The following is a 16,427-nucleotide window of genomic DNA, read 5'->3' on the forward strand; positions in this document are numbered from 1 at the left end:
TTCACTAATGATACAGAGTTAGTAAGTGAAGAGAATGATTTGATTACTTCATATGTAAATATTCATTAAACAGGAGGATGTATACTGGGATAAGAATATTAATATTTTACATAAAAATGAAGACATATTGATGAATCCCATTGTTTTATATGGTAGTATACAGAAACAGCTAAAATATTAGTTTCTGCTACTGTAGTGTTAACAAGTACTAAGTGCTTTTACTTAACATTAAAAAGTAATTGGTTTGATGTTGAAACTAGAAATTCTTTTCTACTCATAAGGTCACTTGACTAAATGCCATATTTACAGTGTTGAGGCTTTGATCCAGAAAAGTTTCAGAGTGCTGAATTTTTTGTGTGTATATTCTGAAATATTTCATTTAACAGACACTTACCTTCAAGAAATCAGTGTGGGATAAGGGAGGTGGCTCAGCTGGCAGATTGGGTAACATGCACAAAGCCCTGGGTTCAATTCCCAGCACCTCAGAAACCAGGTGTGGTCGGGCACACCTGTAATCCCAACACTTGGCTGAAGGGGCAGTGGAAGCAAGGGGGTCCAGAGTTCAGGGTTACCTCTGCCTACACAGTAAGCTCAGGTCATTATGGGATGCTTTACTCTTTCTCCCAGGAATTAATGTGGAAACAATGAGGTACTACTAACCTGTAAGCCCAGCAAGCAACAGACTGACTAAAGAGTGTGATGTCAGCTTGGGTGGCCTAGCGAGACCCTTATAAAATTTTGCCTGTGTTTGTCACTTCAGACCAGAGTTGTTCAATCCAGAACGATATAAAAGATGGAAATTTTATGAAACAACACTGTCTAGCTGGGAAAGAAACAAATGCCTTCTGTAGTTTCATGATCTGATTTTTGCTTATTTTGTTTTAGTTTTTGAAATAAGGTTTCCTGTAGCCTCAGCTGAGGATGACCTTGAACTTAGATCCTCTTTGCCTCTGCTCAGTTAAGATCTGTTTTGAATATAGTTAACATTCTATTGGTGTCTGTGGGTGCTTACAAAGGTTTGAGTGTTGTTTCTATGTTTATAACAAAATAATTTTTCAAAGTTTCTGGATTTGTGTAGATAGGTTGCTTCTTTTAAAATCTGCATATTTTAATCTTTTCTTAGGTTTTTGTTTCTGTTACTGGGCCCAGCAGGGAAAGCCCCACAGTACCATGAAATTGGCAGATCCATAGCAACTCTCATGACAGATGAGGTAATTAAAATACAGTCAAATCCCTTTGAGCTGGACTGTAAATGTGCAATTACAGTCCATTCTCTCAAAGTAAAATTATCTTTGGTGTCTGTGCTATTTTATTTCATATTCACTCTTCTAACACATGCCTTTGTTGAGGGTTTTAAGACCTATTTCTCAGGAATAGGCAGTTTTTAACCATTTTGCTGCTGTTCTTATACTTTTACCTCATTGATTGCATTGAAATTTTGAAATTTGTTTGGTCCTAACATTTCAGAATGTTTGTTTCTTCTCGCTTTCACTTCTCTCTTGGTTTGGGGATGTTATGTGTGGCTGTAACCTCTGTAGTGATCAGGACTTCAGTTTCACTGTGAGAGGTTTCTAGCAGTTCTTGCCAGATATTGCAATGCATCTATCTGTCTGGGGCATCAGAAACCCTGGATACCTGAATGTGATCTCTGTCAGCTTCTAATACTTGTTCTGTAATCTTTGCTAGTGTTCAGTTTTAGACTCTGACCTTTTATCTTGCAATTCAAGTGATTTATTAATTTTTATCTATATTGATAATAACATGTTCTTGTGAGTCTAACACCTTCTGGTTTTTTTTTTGTTTGTTTGTTTGTTTGTTTTTGTTTTGTTTTTAAGTTGGGGTTTCTACATAACCCAAGCATGCCTCAAACTGGCTATATAGCCCAGGCTGGCCTTTCTCTTGGCAATCTTCCTAGCTTAGCCTCTCAAGTGCTGGGGTATGAACCATCACAGTTGCTTTCAGTTTCGTCAGAGGATCTTGCGCTCTGCTGCACGCTTGCACCCTGATAGTGCCTGTCCTGCTCACTGTGCTCCAGCAATAGCTGCCTCCTTTCTGCTTCTTGGATGAGTTTTGCTGTTTATGCCCCTGTGTGTTACAACTGTGACTCCTTTTACAATCTACCCTACCCACTCTACCTGTGGCATGATTTCTCCTCAAATATCACCTCTGTTTTGTGTTTCTTTTTTAAAGTCTTGCTGTCTAGCCTAGACTATACTGAAACTCACACCAGTTCTCCTGCCTCTGTATTCAGTTGTCAGGGTTATCAGTCTTTTCTGCAACATTTCGTGGCCGCCTATTTTTCTCAGAAAGTCAGCTTTCTGCTCTGCACTTTGCGTATATTTTTGTGTGTTTTTTGAATGTTTGTTCCTCTTGGAAGCTTGTCAGTCTGTGCAGTTATTTGATTCACTATTCTGCCCGGAAAGACTGTATTGTTTCTTGTTTTCCTCTGTGTGTTTTGTCACATGTAGCATTGCACCTAGCAAGTCATAGGTAACCAGTAAATATTTGTTAAACAAATAACTTCTCTGTTCATAATTATTCAGTCAGGATAAATAACACTTTAATGGCAGAAATAGAATGACCTGATATTATTGTTGCGAATTAATTTGTAACAAATTGCCATTTATTTGTGAAATGTTTTTTCTTTGTTTAACAAACCATTTTCTTGGGTTGTTTGTTACTGGTTCATCTGTGAATACTAGTAATGGGCTAAGTATTGCCAGGTGGGGTGGATGTCTGTCGTTGATGAGAGTTTATGTCATTTTTGTTATTTATCTTACATTATATGTGTATGTGCAGGAAGGAGGGAGGTATGTGCACAGGTTAGTTCAGGTCCCATGGAGTACTTATGATTGTGGCATATCCCTCAGACTGGACTTAGAGATTGTTGTGAGCCACCTAACAATTCTGAGACCCGGAAGCATGTCCCTGTGAGCAGTGAGTGCTGTTAACATGTACCATTGCTTCATCCCAGTATTTCTGTATCCAAAGTGCATTTTAGTACAGGTAGATTTTTCTTTCCGTCTTTAAATCCTTGTGCTCAGCATCTTCTCTTTTTTTTTTAGATTTTTCATGATGTAGCTTATAAAGCAAAAGATCGAAATGATCTCTTATCTGGAATTGATGAATTTTTAGATCAAGTAACTGTCCTTCCTCCAGGAGAGTGGGATCCTTCAATACGCATAGAGCCACCAAAAAGTGTTCCTTCTCAGGTAAGAATCTAGAGATACACTTTTCTGAGGGGGATTTTTTTTTTTTTTAAGTTAAAAACCTCATGAAAAAAACGTAAGTCATGCATTTTTTATGACGTAAGACTTACAAGTATTTACAGTTGGATGTGGCTCAGTGGAAACTCTTCTTGTTATTGAATCCTAGCACTGAAAGTAAATCAGTAGAAACCAGTGGTAGTAGATCAGAGAGGATGTACCAGTATCACCACTGGCCTTGTATGTCTTTATCCTAAACAGCCTTGTTGGTTGTTAGCTGCTTGGTGGTTATGTTATTCTGTTACCTGGACATGTGGATATTTATAGTCTGCCTGATACTTTGCTCTTTGCATAGCTTAAGTACATAACTGTGTAGATTACTAGTACATTTGTTTCACAAAAATAAATACCTTTTGGGGTGCTGGTTCTTGAGCACTTTATGAAATAATTTGTTTTTACAAGTTTGGAAAATTTCTAGTATACATTTTTGAACTATATCACAACTTGCTTGTTTCTTTTATAAAAATTATGTGATCTTTTTTTTTTTTTTCCCGTTAGGTCAGTTCTGATAAAGTTTCTTTGCCTGGTATATTATCCATCTTGCCCAGATTTTAAATTTTCTAAATTGTTTATCTATTACACTCTCTTTGATTTGTGATATTACACCCTGATATATCTTAAATTTAGCTAATAGACTAATTATTTATTATATTTTTCAAATAGTATGGGTTTTTTTTGTTTTTAAATCTGGATCTTTTTCTACTTCATTTCTGCATTTAGCTGATTTACTTCACTCCTATCTTTATCTCAGTAAAGATTTATTTTCTCCTTTTTGGTTATTTAATTATGTTTTGTTTGTTTGTTTTATATTTATTTTATATGTATGAATATTTTGCTTGCATATATGAGTATGCACCACATGCATGTTTGGTGCCCTGGTTCAAATAACCCAAAACTGGAGTTATGCATACTTGTGAGCCACCATGTTAATAGTGGGAATTGAACTCAGATCTGCTGAAGAATAGCCAGTGTTCTTAACTGCCGAGCCATCCCTTCAGCCCCCATCTTTTAAAATGTTTCCTAAAAGAAAAAGAAATTTTTGTTTTGTTTTGAGACTGTTTTACTGCATAGCTTTGTGTGCCTGCAACCTTCTATGTAGACCACACTACATAAACTTGTCTTAGTGTCTCAAATACTAGAATTGTCAGCATGAGCTACTGCCTGATGCTTTGTATTTCATATTGTTTTAGATACTACACAGGTTATAATATTTAGCATATTCCTTTGTTCTGTTCACATTTCTGTTTTCCTTTTGATCTAAGATTCACATTGGTTTTATCTTTGGCATTTTGAAGTGTGATCTTTGGTAATCTTGCTACTCTGTGTAAGCAATATGGTATTGGATGTTTAGGTCCATGGGGTTCTAAGGAGCACACATCTTACTGTGTCTCTCTGCTGCTCCCTGCGTACTCCATATCCTACCTCTTCTCATTATATGTACTTATTTGCCCTTAGATCGATCCATCTATTCATTCATCTGTCTGTCTTTCTATCTATCTGTCTGTTCATTATCTATCTATTTATATCTATTGACCGATTGATCTGTCTCTTTTTCTTCCTTCCCTCCTTTCTTCCTTCCATTCTTCCTTTCTTTCTTTACTGATTTTATTGGATATATTTTATTTACATTTCAAATATTATCACCTTTTTCAGATTCTCCTCCATATACCCTGTCCCATCCTCCCTCCCCCTGCTTCTATGAGCGTGGTCACCTACCCACCCAGCCCCTCCTGCATTCCCGCCCTGACATTCTCCTACACTGGGGCATCAAGTCTTGGCAAGACCAAGGTCTAATCTTCCCATTGATGCCTAACAAGGCCATCTTCTGCTGTGTATGCAGCTGGAGCCATGGGTCTGTTCATGTGGACTCTTTGGACAGTGGTTTGATCCTGGGAGCTCTGGTTGGTTGGTATTGTTGTTATTATGGGGTTACAAACCCCTTCAGCTCCTTCAATTCTTTCTCTAACTCCTCCATTAAGGACGCCATTCTCAGTTCTATGGTTGGCTGTGAGCACCCACCTCTGTATTTGACATGCTATGGCAGAGTCTCTCAGCAGACAGCTACATCAGGCTCCTGTCAGTGTGCACTTCTTGGCATCAGCAATAGTGTCTGGGTTTGGCGGCTGTATATGGGCTACCAAATAAAGTCTCTGGATGGTATTTCCTACAGTCTCTGCTCCAAACTCTGTCCCCATATTTCCTTCTGAGAATATTTTGTTCCCCCTTCTAAGAAGGACAGAAGTGTCTGTACTTTGTTTTTATCTTCGTCTTGAGCTTCATGTGGTCTGTGAATTGTATCTTGAGTATTCCAAAATTTTGGGCCAATATCCACTTATCAGTGAGTTTATACCATGGGTGCTTTTTTTGTGATTGGGTTATCTCACTCAGGATGATATTTTCTAGTTACATCCATTTGTCTAAGAATTTCATGAAGTCATTGTTTTTAAAAGCTGAGTAGTACTGCATTGTGTAAATATTCCACATTTTCTCTATCCATCTTCTGTTGAAGGACATCTAGGTTCTTTCCATTTTCTATTATAAATAAGCTATTATAAATAAGGCTGCTATTAACATAGTGGAGCATGTGTCCTTGTTGTATGTTAGAGCATCTTTTGGGTTTATGCCCTGGAGTAGAGTAGTTGGGTCCTCAGGTAGGACTATGTCCAGTTTCCTAAGGAACCTCCAGACTGATTTCCATAGGGGCACCAACAATGGAGGAGTGTTCCCCTTTCTCCGCATTCTCGCCAGCATCTGCTCTCATTTCAGTTTTTTATCTTAGCCATTCTGACTGGTGTGATATGGACTCTTAGGGTTGTTTTGATTTGCATTTCCCCAATGACTAGGGATGTTGAGCATTTCCTTAGGTGCTTCTTAGCCGTTCAATATTCCTCAGTTGAAAATTCTTTGTTTAGCTCTGTACCATTTTTTTTTTTTTAAATAGGATTGTTTGATTCTATGGAGTCTAACTTCTTGAGTTCTTTGTATATATTGGATATTAGTCCTCTGTTCGATGTAGGGTTGGCAAAGATCTTTTCCCATTCTGTTGGTTGTTGTTTTATCCTAATGACAGTGTTCTTTGCCTTACAGAAACTTTGCAATTTTATGAGGTCCCATTTTTCTATTCTTGATTTTAGAGCATAAGTCATTGGTGTTCTGTTAAGGAAAATTTCCCCTGTGCTTATGTGTTCAAGCACTTTCTTTGGTAGTTAACCGTAGTATTCTAAATATTTTGGAGAAAAAAGTTCTTTTTTTGGAGAATGTTTATGTTCACAGATAGGCTGTCTAGTGTTTTTGTCAGATTAACACAAGCTTAGATTATACCAGAAGAGGAGTATTAGTTGACAGGATGCTTCCATAGGTAAGACTGTGGGACATTTTCTTGATTGCTACTTGATGCAGAAGGGCCTAGCTCATTGTGGGGAATGCTACCCCTAGGCTGATGGTTTGGGATGGCATAAGAAAGCGGGCTGAGCAAGTCGTGAGATGCAAGTAAGTAGTGTTACTCCATGGTTTCTGTCCCAGTTCTTCCCTCAGGTTCACTTAAGTTATATGTCCTCAAAGACGGTGATCAGGATGTAAAAGTTTTAATAATAAACCCTTCACTTTCCCAAGGTGCTTTTGGTCATGGTGTTTTATTACCACAGTGGGAATTTAATAAAACAGTAGCTATTGTAGAATAGAAATATGACATGGTTTTATGAATAGATCTTATGGTGTATTGATGTTAGAACATAGTGAAGAAAGCTAGCTAATCATAAGTTTAAAATATGAACAGAAGTACATAGTAAAATTTTCTAAGTTTATCTTCTTTGTAAACGCTTTAAAAAATGTTTTAAAAGTTTATACTAGGAAACTTTTTCCCCCCAAAGAGTACTTGAGTAAAGTCTTCATGAGATGTAATATTCCCTCTAGTCATCTCAGATACCAATTTTCTTATAATTGAATTCTGAAAATATATTTTTGTGGAATTCAGGAAAAAAGGAAGATTCCTGTGTTTCCCAATGGATCTGCTTCAATGTCTCTTGACCCTCCTAAGGAGGCTGATCATCATGCTGGGCCTGAGCTGCAGAGGACTGGACGGTGGGTACAGATGTTACTTTGGGGAATTAGGAGTTGATTTAATGGAAAAGCACCAACAGTCCTTTTTTTAACTCCTCAAGTATTTGGAACTTAATCTTGTACTTTTAGTTTTGTGTGGTTTTAAAAAAGAATTTTTTTAGAAGCTATGACTTAAGAAAGAATTTTCATGCATTTAAAACATTTTCAATAATATGTACCAATCGTTATCTTAAAGTAATGAAGCATAATTATAGTATATGGGTGATCTCTACAGAAGGTTCTGAAAGGAAATATGGATCTTTATCCAAGTTAAAGAATTCTGAGATGAAAGTGGAATTGTACTGAATGATTTTTGTACATTGCGCAAGATTTAAAATATACGTGAACATTACTTTTTGAAATACTATAAATTTAGGTGGACAAAGCATGATTAGACCTGACTGTTAGCATCTGGAAACCTTATTAGAGAAATTAGAAAATTAATTTTAGAGAAAGATAGAAATATAAAATGTAATAAAATGTGTTCGAATTACTTGGTAGCAGTTGATTGTGACAACATGGCCATACTGTAGAAAAGTACAGCTCTTGGTATTGCACAGGACACTGGAGGTCACTGTGTAGCTGAAGGACCTGGAGTGAAAGCTTTGTAAAATTAGAATATCATAAATACACACTGTTGACAAGAGCGGCAACTAATGCATGCAATGCAGATTTAAATTCGTAGTCATTGACTAGAGTGTGAGAAACTTTATGAGTGTGACAGAGTAAGATTTTTATCTCTATGCCAATAGTGCTGGTCTCCTATTAGCTGCAACCATTTCTTTGTTCTTTAGAGACAGGGTTAGGTGCTGAGAAGTACCAGTGCCTAGGATGAATGTCTTAAACACCTGAGAGCCTCCTATGCACCTGCTAAATAATCAGTTGTTTATTTGGTGACGATTTATTTTCTACAGTGACATCTTCTTAATTGAAAACTTACACCTTTAGATGCAGATTATAGAATCACTTCTACTTGTCGACATGCCTCTAGGACTTATTTTAGTATTTAACTTAAAAATTAGCATGGTAAAGTTTGGAACATCCAAACCCTTTTATCTATATTCTTGAATTTGGTATATACATAATCACCATTTCCTGAGTCATAAGACTGTTTTGAATTTTTAGTTTAGCAGTATATATTTGGTACCTTCTGTATACTCTGCAGGATTCACCTAAATTGAGGTATGGTATGGAACATAAATATTACCCATTGCCAAGGGTGTTTATATTTCACTGGAACATTTCAGATTAAAAATATCAAAGCTTAATTTTTAAAAAATTGAAATGGTATGGCTTTGATCTTTTGATGTAAGCAGATTTTTATTCTTACTCTTAGTTTTATTAATAAACAAACTGTATAAATAGTAATATACAGAAATAGCTTTTAAAATTTTTCTTTTTCCCAGACAGAATTACTTAGTAGAATTAGCATACTACATTCACACTAACAACTATGTAAGCTATAACTGCCGTCTCTGTATTACTGCCCATTGCCTTTCAGATCTGTGACAGATAAAGAGTAGAGTTGCATTGGAACATTTACATGAATGACTGCTTAGGTTTTGTTTATTGTATGTTTACTTGTCTATCTATTTGCATTCAGTGTTAAAATTACTCCTGTAAAGAAAGTCATTTGCCTGCAGCCTTTTCAGCATATAACCCATAATGTATTATGTTTCCTTTAATTTAATGCGATATATTTTTCCTCTGACATCATTTCATTAGAGTCAATGAATGTATCTTCTATAAGTTATACCATGATTTAAATTTTTATTGACAAAACAGTAAGCACCTACAGTTTTTTGTAGCCCATAGATTTAGTTTGAACTAGTTAGAATCCTCTAGTCTACAGCTTGACGAGTTTCATCTCACCTGTTTAGGCTTTTTGGTGGTTTGATACTTGACATCAAAAGGAAAGCACCTTTTTTCTTGAGTGACTTCAAGGATGCATTAAGTCTGCAGTGCCTGGCCTCGATTCTTTTCCTATACTGTGCCTGTATGTCTCCTGTAATCACTTTTGGAGGGCTGCTTGGAGAAGCTACAGAAGGCAGAATAGTGAGTACAAAAGATTGGTAGTGGCCAGGCTCCCAGCTCCTCAGAGGCAAGTGTCTGTATGCATTTGTCTCACTATTCCTGCTTGTATTTGAAGAGTCTCCCCACAGCATTAACCTGCCCCCAAAGGTAATTGCTGTGGAAAACATGGGGAAGACATTTGAACAGGAGAAGATGCACAGTTGAGGTAAAAATAAATAAATCAATCAATAAATCAATAAATCAGTTTTATCCTACATTGCTTGACAAAATGACTATAAATTGAGTAAGACTTCCATTGCCTTCTGGGGGATGTGTGGGATGTGGGGGAGATGATCTGGGTGGCTCATGGTGGGAAATTTACTCACGTTGGTTCCCATCCTGTGTCCTGTTAGTTATAGGGTCAGGATTATGGCCCTAGCTGGTGACTGAGCTGAGGACCATTCAAAACAGTAGAATGTAGCTGTAGAGAAAATGAGATTTTGAAGTTGTGTTTATTTTCATTTTGCTATTAAATCTGTTTGAAAGTTGCTAAAACTTTTATTTGTAATTGAATATGGCTTCCAGTTTTGTTATGTTTTTTTCCCATGCAAATGTATAGTCCCATTTGCTGTACTTGTTGATACTGTACTAGGAACTGATTCATAAAGGGTTCAAATATATTTTAATGGCATATAAGTGACATGATCTATAATTCTTGATTTCTGAAGTTTTTTAAAAATTATATTTACCATTTAAAGGAATTTTGTATTTTATAGATGAAAGGTAAAAACAATAACTAAATCTAAATGGCAACAGCCATTCAATTATAGAGACATATCTCTCTTAGAACATGAGGTTAAAACCTAAAAATTCAAAATTTCTAATTCTGAATTTATGTTTTTGTTACTTAGATTCCTTTTTATTTTTTTCCTTAATCATTGTTTCAAATATACATATTTTTAGTTGTTTTATATACTGTCAAAAACAGTGCTTGCAATTCTGCTGTGCCCTGTTGAAATGTGGCTTAGCTATCACCTCTCGGAAATATTGCTGCTTGGCTCTTGGACTGTCAGTGCCTGTCTTCTACCTCTGCCCTTTGACACCATGTGTCTGAGATTGTGTTTGGCACTCGAGTAGGCAGAAAGGCAAGTGTAGGAGGGACTGCCTAACTGGAAAGACAGGAAATGGTAGCCTGTGTTCGCTGCACTGTTGTGAGAAAGGAGAGCTGTGGAAATTGAAGTTACAGAAATGGAGAAATCAAGCGTTTTACAGAGGAAACAATATGAGTTCGAAGTATTTGCTTCCAATGTCCATTATAGAAATGGCATTTTAAGGAGCTCATTTTCAGGGATTATATAGTAGCAGGAGTATTGAACCACTTATATGCCAAAGCGGGTTGAAACTGAGGTTTGATTACAGGGAGAGAAGGAAAGGTGGAATGTTAGCTGATTTATAGAGTAGACAGAGTAAATTGGCCAAATTAGATATTCAGAGCCTGAGGATGAAGAGGATGGATGTAAAGCAGGTCTACACTGGGAAAAGGTAGCTTGGGGGACTTAATATGGCTGTGGGGTGGGTGTAGATAGTAAAGGTGGAGTTTGTGGTTGTGCCATACACATTTTTCCCGCACAACTTGGAGAGGGGCCTCTAGTTTGTACTGACCTACTTTGGTTGAGCTTTGTGATGTCCTTTTCAATTTTTTCTTTCTTTTTCTGAATTTTACTTAGACATTTTCACCTTTAACTCAAGCTCATCCTAAGTTCAGCTTTAAAATGTTACATGTTTTAATAGAATTAAGGAGTTGGTAATAGGGACCTGTGTTTTGTAGTGAAACCCTGTTTTTCAAAAAGAAAGCATTCTTTTTACTTACCATCTTATTAATATGGTTGCTTGTTTTTTTCATGTTGCCGATAGTTCAATTATATTTTATTTTATTACGTTGTGATTCTGTTTTGGATGATGTTAGAGTTGATGGTGAGAATTGCTGTATTTGTGTGATATGCTGTAAGTAACAGACAGGGTTTGAAGGTACCTGCACAAACTCTAGAGGAGTTCTGATTACCATCACCTCCACTTAGAAATGAAAGAGCTTAGACTGGAAACAAGTTGTCCCAAAGCTGCACTCCAAGCCCTGGCCCTGCAGGCGTCCAGGGCAGCCCCATTCTCCCTGCTGTTGTGTCTCTTGTTTGTTTCAGGACCTTTGTTTCTTACTACTTCTTGTCTTGCCTTTACCAATCCTGACCTTTCTCCTTTCTGGATAGCATACCCCAGTTGGCCTTGATGTTTAAAAATGGTAAATTCTTTTCCTTTTTCTCTGACCTTATCCTTTGTCTAGTGGCATAGTACATTGTCATTGCTTCACCATCTAACCTTATTTGCCAGGTTTTAATGCTGCTAGTGAAATCCAATATTACTAGACCTTACCCACTAAGCTCCTGAGCTATTGGTGTCCTGTTTTATTTCATTTTGACGGGCTATAAATCATAAAATACTTAGCATATTAATTGTTTTTATGAAATTTTTACACCCCCCATCTACCTTGTTTATGTTACCTATATCATTTTAAAGTAAATCAATTAAGGATATCATTCTAATTTAAAAACATATATGGAAAGTTGCTTTTATAGAAAACAGTGAGAAAGTGTTACACATTTACCTTCTTTTTAATCACCATATTGAGTAATGTGCTTTTTATTTTCAGAATGAAAAAATGCTTATTTCAGTCATAGAAAACTAGTAAAAATAACACATGCTTTTCTGCTTGCATAGGCTTACAAATAAAACAGCACAGACGAAGCTGAAGCCCATGTATCTCCCTTTGCGCCTTGTGTCTTATTGTATCAAGTGTTGAATTAAGGATGGTTGCCAAAAGTTCAATTAAATATGCAAAAATAAAGCAATTTACTTGATGTACTTGATATATTTGTAATTTCCCATATGTATGACTTAGTTTTAAAGCACAATACTGTCTTTGCTGATTTTTGTAACTACTTGGCTAGTATCCATGTTTTCAGACGTCTTACATGTGATATAGTAGGTTAGAGATAATTTTTTGATGTGTTGCTTTTGTTCATTTTCCCCTTAAACAGAGTGCAATAGAGTCTCTTTTTGGAGCATCATTAACTGGGATTGCCTATTCACTGTTTGCTGGGCAACCTTTAACAATACTGGGGAGCACAGGTCCAGTTCTAGTGTTTGAAAAAATTTTATTTAAATTCTGTAGGTAAGTAGAAATTTTCATCCCCTGTGTTTATATACCTGTTAATATATATTATATTATACTATCTTTCTATGACATTTAGCTGTATTAATAATATGTGCTTCTTTAGTGTCTCTGGGTTTTTATGTGTTCTACCAAGGTTCCTACTTCTATTCCACCCCAATATATAGAGATAAGGAAAAATAAGATTGGCTATCAGTGCTAATTTAATGGATTGGAGTAATAATAAAGCAAATCATTTGAGGAACAATAAAAAATTTTAGTGCAAGGAAAATTAAACCAATAAGATGTTTATCTGAACTGGTTGTTAAGTGAAATGTAGATCTTACAGAGAAGTTTATAGTGAAGTAGATCTTGAAAGCCAAGACTGACTTTGCCAGGCAATCTTGTATAAAGGGCTAAGGGCTCAAAGCCATCAAATTGCAGGGTTAGTATCTATCGCTAAGTGGTTGGGTATCATGGGCATACTGTAGCTAATAGACTTTGAATTCAACATTAACAATGTCGTTCCCTAAATGACATGTGTAGTTGAATGTTTTAATCTGAAACAACATAGACTTTTGAATATTTGATTGTTGTAATTCTGTTGCTCTGGTTCTTTGTTCACTGGTTAGCCTGATTATAATTTTGATGTGGCATGCTCCACTAAGGAGTAGTCAATTAAATGACTTAAAGTATAGCCTTTTACAGTAATCTCTTATTTGAAAGTAATTCTGTAGGCATAGTGGTGGCAAGATATTGGGCTAGTAGTGTCTTTGCATTACTGACACATATAGATTCTTTACCTTCAGAGAAAGTCAGCTGTGGTTGTTTTTAATCTGTCATTTGTTCCATAGCTGATTTGCTAATGTGAGGTGTAATGTCATTGCCTAGCATATTTCACTGTAAATATTTAACAAAGTAACCAAGTCTCCAGTTGAAGCAAAAGACACAGAGCTTCATCTAATCATTTGGCAATTTGGTAATTGTAATTTTTAAAGGAATCTTGTGTTTGTGTTCTTAGTGCTTATTATGAAAAACTTTAGGTACAAATCTATATGTACATAGTGATCATGTCTCCACTTGTATTTTGAAACAGAGATTATCACCTTTCTTATCTATCATTAAGAACCAGTATTGGTCTGTGGACTTCTTTCTTGTGCATTTTATTGGTCGCAACAGATGCGAGTAGCCTTGTTTGTTACATTACTCGGTTCACAGAAGAAGCTTTTGCCGCTCTCATTTGCATCATATTCATCTATGAAGCTTTGGAGAAGCTCTTTCATTTAGGAGAAATATATGCATTTAATATGCACAACAACTTGGATGAATTGACCAGTTACACGTAAGTGCTTCTGTTTATTCTTTATGTTAAAATATATTTTTTCTAAGATAGCAGAGCATAAGAAAGATGGATTTTTGTTTAGTTTTTTTTTTAAAGAGCTGGACATAGTAGCATATACTTTAATCCCAGTACTCAGGAGGCTGAGGCACGGGGAAGTATCACAAGCTAAAGGTCTACCTAGGCTATATAGTACAAAAGAAAGAAAATGAAAAATTTTAAATGTAGTGTCCATTGTATTTGGTAATTGGTAATTGAAATATTTATTCAAATGAAAATTTGGTAAAACATTCATGGGGTAGAATTATAGTCGATGAAGTTGATTTACTTTTGTTTATTAAGTTAGTGGTAGGTTTAATTACCGACTTAACATAATCTAGAGTTACCTCGATAATCTTGAGGAGAGATAGTCTAGATCATGTTGGCCTTATGAACATGTCTGTAAAAGACTATCTCAGTTACATTAATTTAGGTAGGAAGACTCACCAACTAAGGGCAGCACCATTCCCTATGCAGGGGATCTTGAAAGTGAGCTGAGAACTAGAATGTATATATTAGTTTGTTCTTCTCTGTTTCTCCACTATGGATGTAACATGCTTAGCTTCTTCAAGTTGCTGTCCCCATGATTTCCCCATAGTGACAGACCTGGAACTGTGAACTAAAATAAACCCTTTCTCTCCATGTTGCTTTGTCATGGTATTTTACTATAGCAATAAGAAATGAAGCTAATACAACTGAAATAACAGAGTAACTGAACTGTTTGGTCTTCTGTTGGAGTTGGGTTGGCAAATTTAAAGTCAGGGTTCTCTAAAGGAACAGAGCTAAGAGAATGAAAAAAATGTATGTGTTGTGGGTAGTGATTGGGGGAATAGAAGTGATTTATTAGTTTGGTTTATATAATTCATTCCACATTGTCTCACATTGGAGAGGCTGAGAACCTATAGTAGTTTTATCAAAGAGGCTGGCTCTCTTAGCAGTTCTGGACTGGTGCTGGAATTCTGGAGAATTTCTGAAGGACTGCTGGTGTTCATTGAACCTTGGAATCCCAAAGAAGTTGGTTCTGCTATCAGGACCACCACAGTGACAGCATAGATGCCAGTGGAGTTCAGGCAATCAGGCAAAAGCTTTCCTTTTTCATGTCTCATCAGCTGCCACCAGAAGGTGCTACCCATATTTAGAATGAGTCTTCCTGCTTCACATAATCTGATCAAGAGACGTTCACTAGAGTATCCAGCAGCTTCTGTTTTAGTTGTTTCCAGATGTAGTCAAGTTACAACCATCACAGTTGGCAGTCTGTATTCTGTGTCTTTTTCTGTCTCCTTAATCACTCTTGATTTGATATACAGAGGCATATAGGTTTTATTTTTTGCATTCAAGTATTCCTTACATTTTATATTATTATGTCTTTAATTTATAGAATGTTCAACAAATGTTCATCCTTATGTATAGTATACTGCTATCAAGAAAGGTATTTCATTAGTACTTTTTGTATCACTGAAGATAGAACTCAGAGCTTTGTACATAGTAGGCAAGCTTTATCACTTAACATTTCCAGCCATTCATTTGATTATTTTTAAAAGATAAGGTCTCACTACACATTCCTGGCTGACCTTGATCTAGCTACATAGACCTGGTTGGACTTGAACTCAGCCTTCTAAGTACTATTCAGTTCATTTTGGTTTTGCTTTTGGGGGAGATTTTTATACATGAGTACTGTATTAACACCATTTCTACCCAACCCTTTCCTCTTCCAACTCTTTCAATGTCCATTCCTCTCTCAAAATCATAATCATGTAAGAATAGGTTTTTAGAATGTAGCTAGGAATTGTGCTGGTTTAGGAAAGTGGCAGTAAGTTTGCTTCTCGAGTCCATGACCTCATTAGTTGAAGAATGTTTGCTAGGTTTATAGTGCTAGATATACATCTCCTCTGATAGAGTGGCAAACTCTAGAATAAAAGAAGATTTGAAAAGTCATATGGAGTGGTTATAAAGATTTGCAGATATTGGGTTTGGGGAGGTGGCTCAGTGGCTAAGAGCACCGGCTGCTCTTCTAGAGGACTGGGGTTCTATTCCCAGTACCAACATAGCAGCTCCCAACTGTAATTCCAGTTTCTAGGGATCTGATACCCTCACACAGACATACATCACAAGAAACATCAAAGCACATAGTAAAACTAAAAGTTTCTAAAAGTAGGAGATATGTAAAAGTCAAATGCTGTTGTAGGATCTGCCTATAATGTCTTTTTTGTCTAACAGTTGTGTGTGATGCAGGCACTCCATGCAGTTGACTTACAAGAACTGTAAGCATTAGAACACCAGTGTACTGGAGAGATGGTTTAGTGAGTGGGCTGTGCTTGCGCCAAACTGACACCTGAGTCCATTCTCTACGACCCCCATGGTGGAAGGAGAGAACTGATTCCTAAAAGTGTCGTCATTTGGCCTCTACCTAAGTGTGGTGGTGTGCCTTGTTTCCCACAATAAAAATATTTAAAACATTGGGGTTTGGGGG

General features: G+C 36.4%; 1 protein-coding gene across 4 annotated transcripts in view; it reads left to right on the forward strand.

Annotated features, from left to right (window-relative positions):
* SLC4A7 (solute carrier family 4 member 7) overlaps positions 1-16,427 on the forward strand; it is a gene marked incomplete at its 5' end in the record, with an annotated part of 76,802 nt that overhangs the window by 40,566 nt on the left and 19,809 nt on the right. For all 4 annotated transcript variants that reach the window (XM_080926700.1, XM_080926702.1, XM_080926701.1 and 1 more), the window contains 6 exons: positions 1,124-1,211; positions 3,066-3,212; positions 7,240-7,346; positions 9,245-9,419; positions 12,467-12,600; positions 13,676-13,921. In XM_080926700.1, coding sequence (XP_080782826.1) covers positions 1,124-1,211; positions 3,066-3,212; positions 7,240-7,346; positions 9,245-9,419; positions 12,467-12,600; positions 13,676-13,921 — 897 coding nt within the window. The remainder of the gene's footprint in view (positions 1-1,123; positions 1,212-3,065; positions 3,213-7,239; positions 7,347-9,244; positions 9,420-12,466; positions 12,601-13,675; positions 13,922-16,427) is intronic.

This window comes from Micromys minutus, assembly GCF_963924665.1.
Source record: "Micromys minutus genome assembly, chromosome: 12".
Classification (NCBI taxonomy): Eukaryota; Metazoa; Chordata; class Mammalia; order Rodentia; family Muridae; genus Micromys; species Micromys minutus.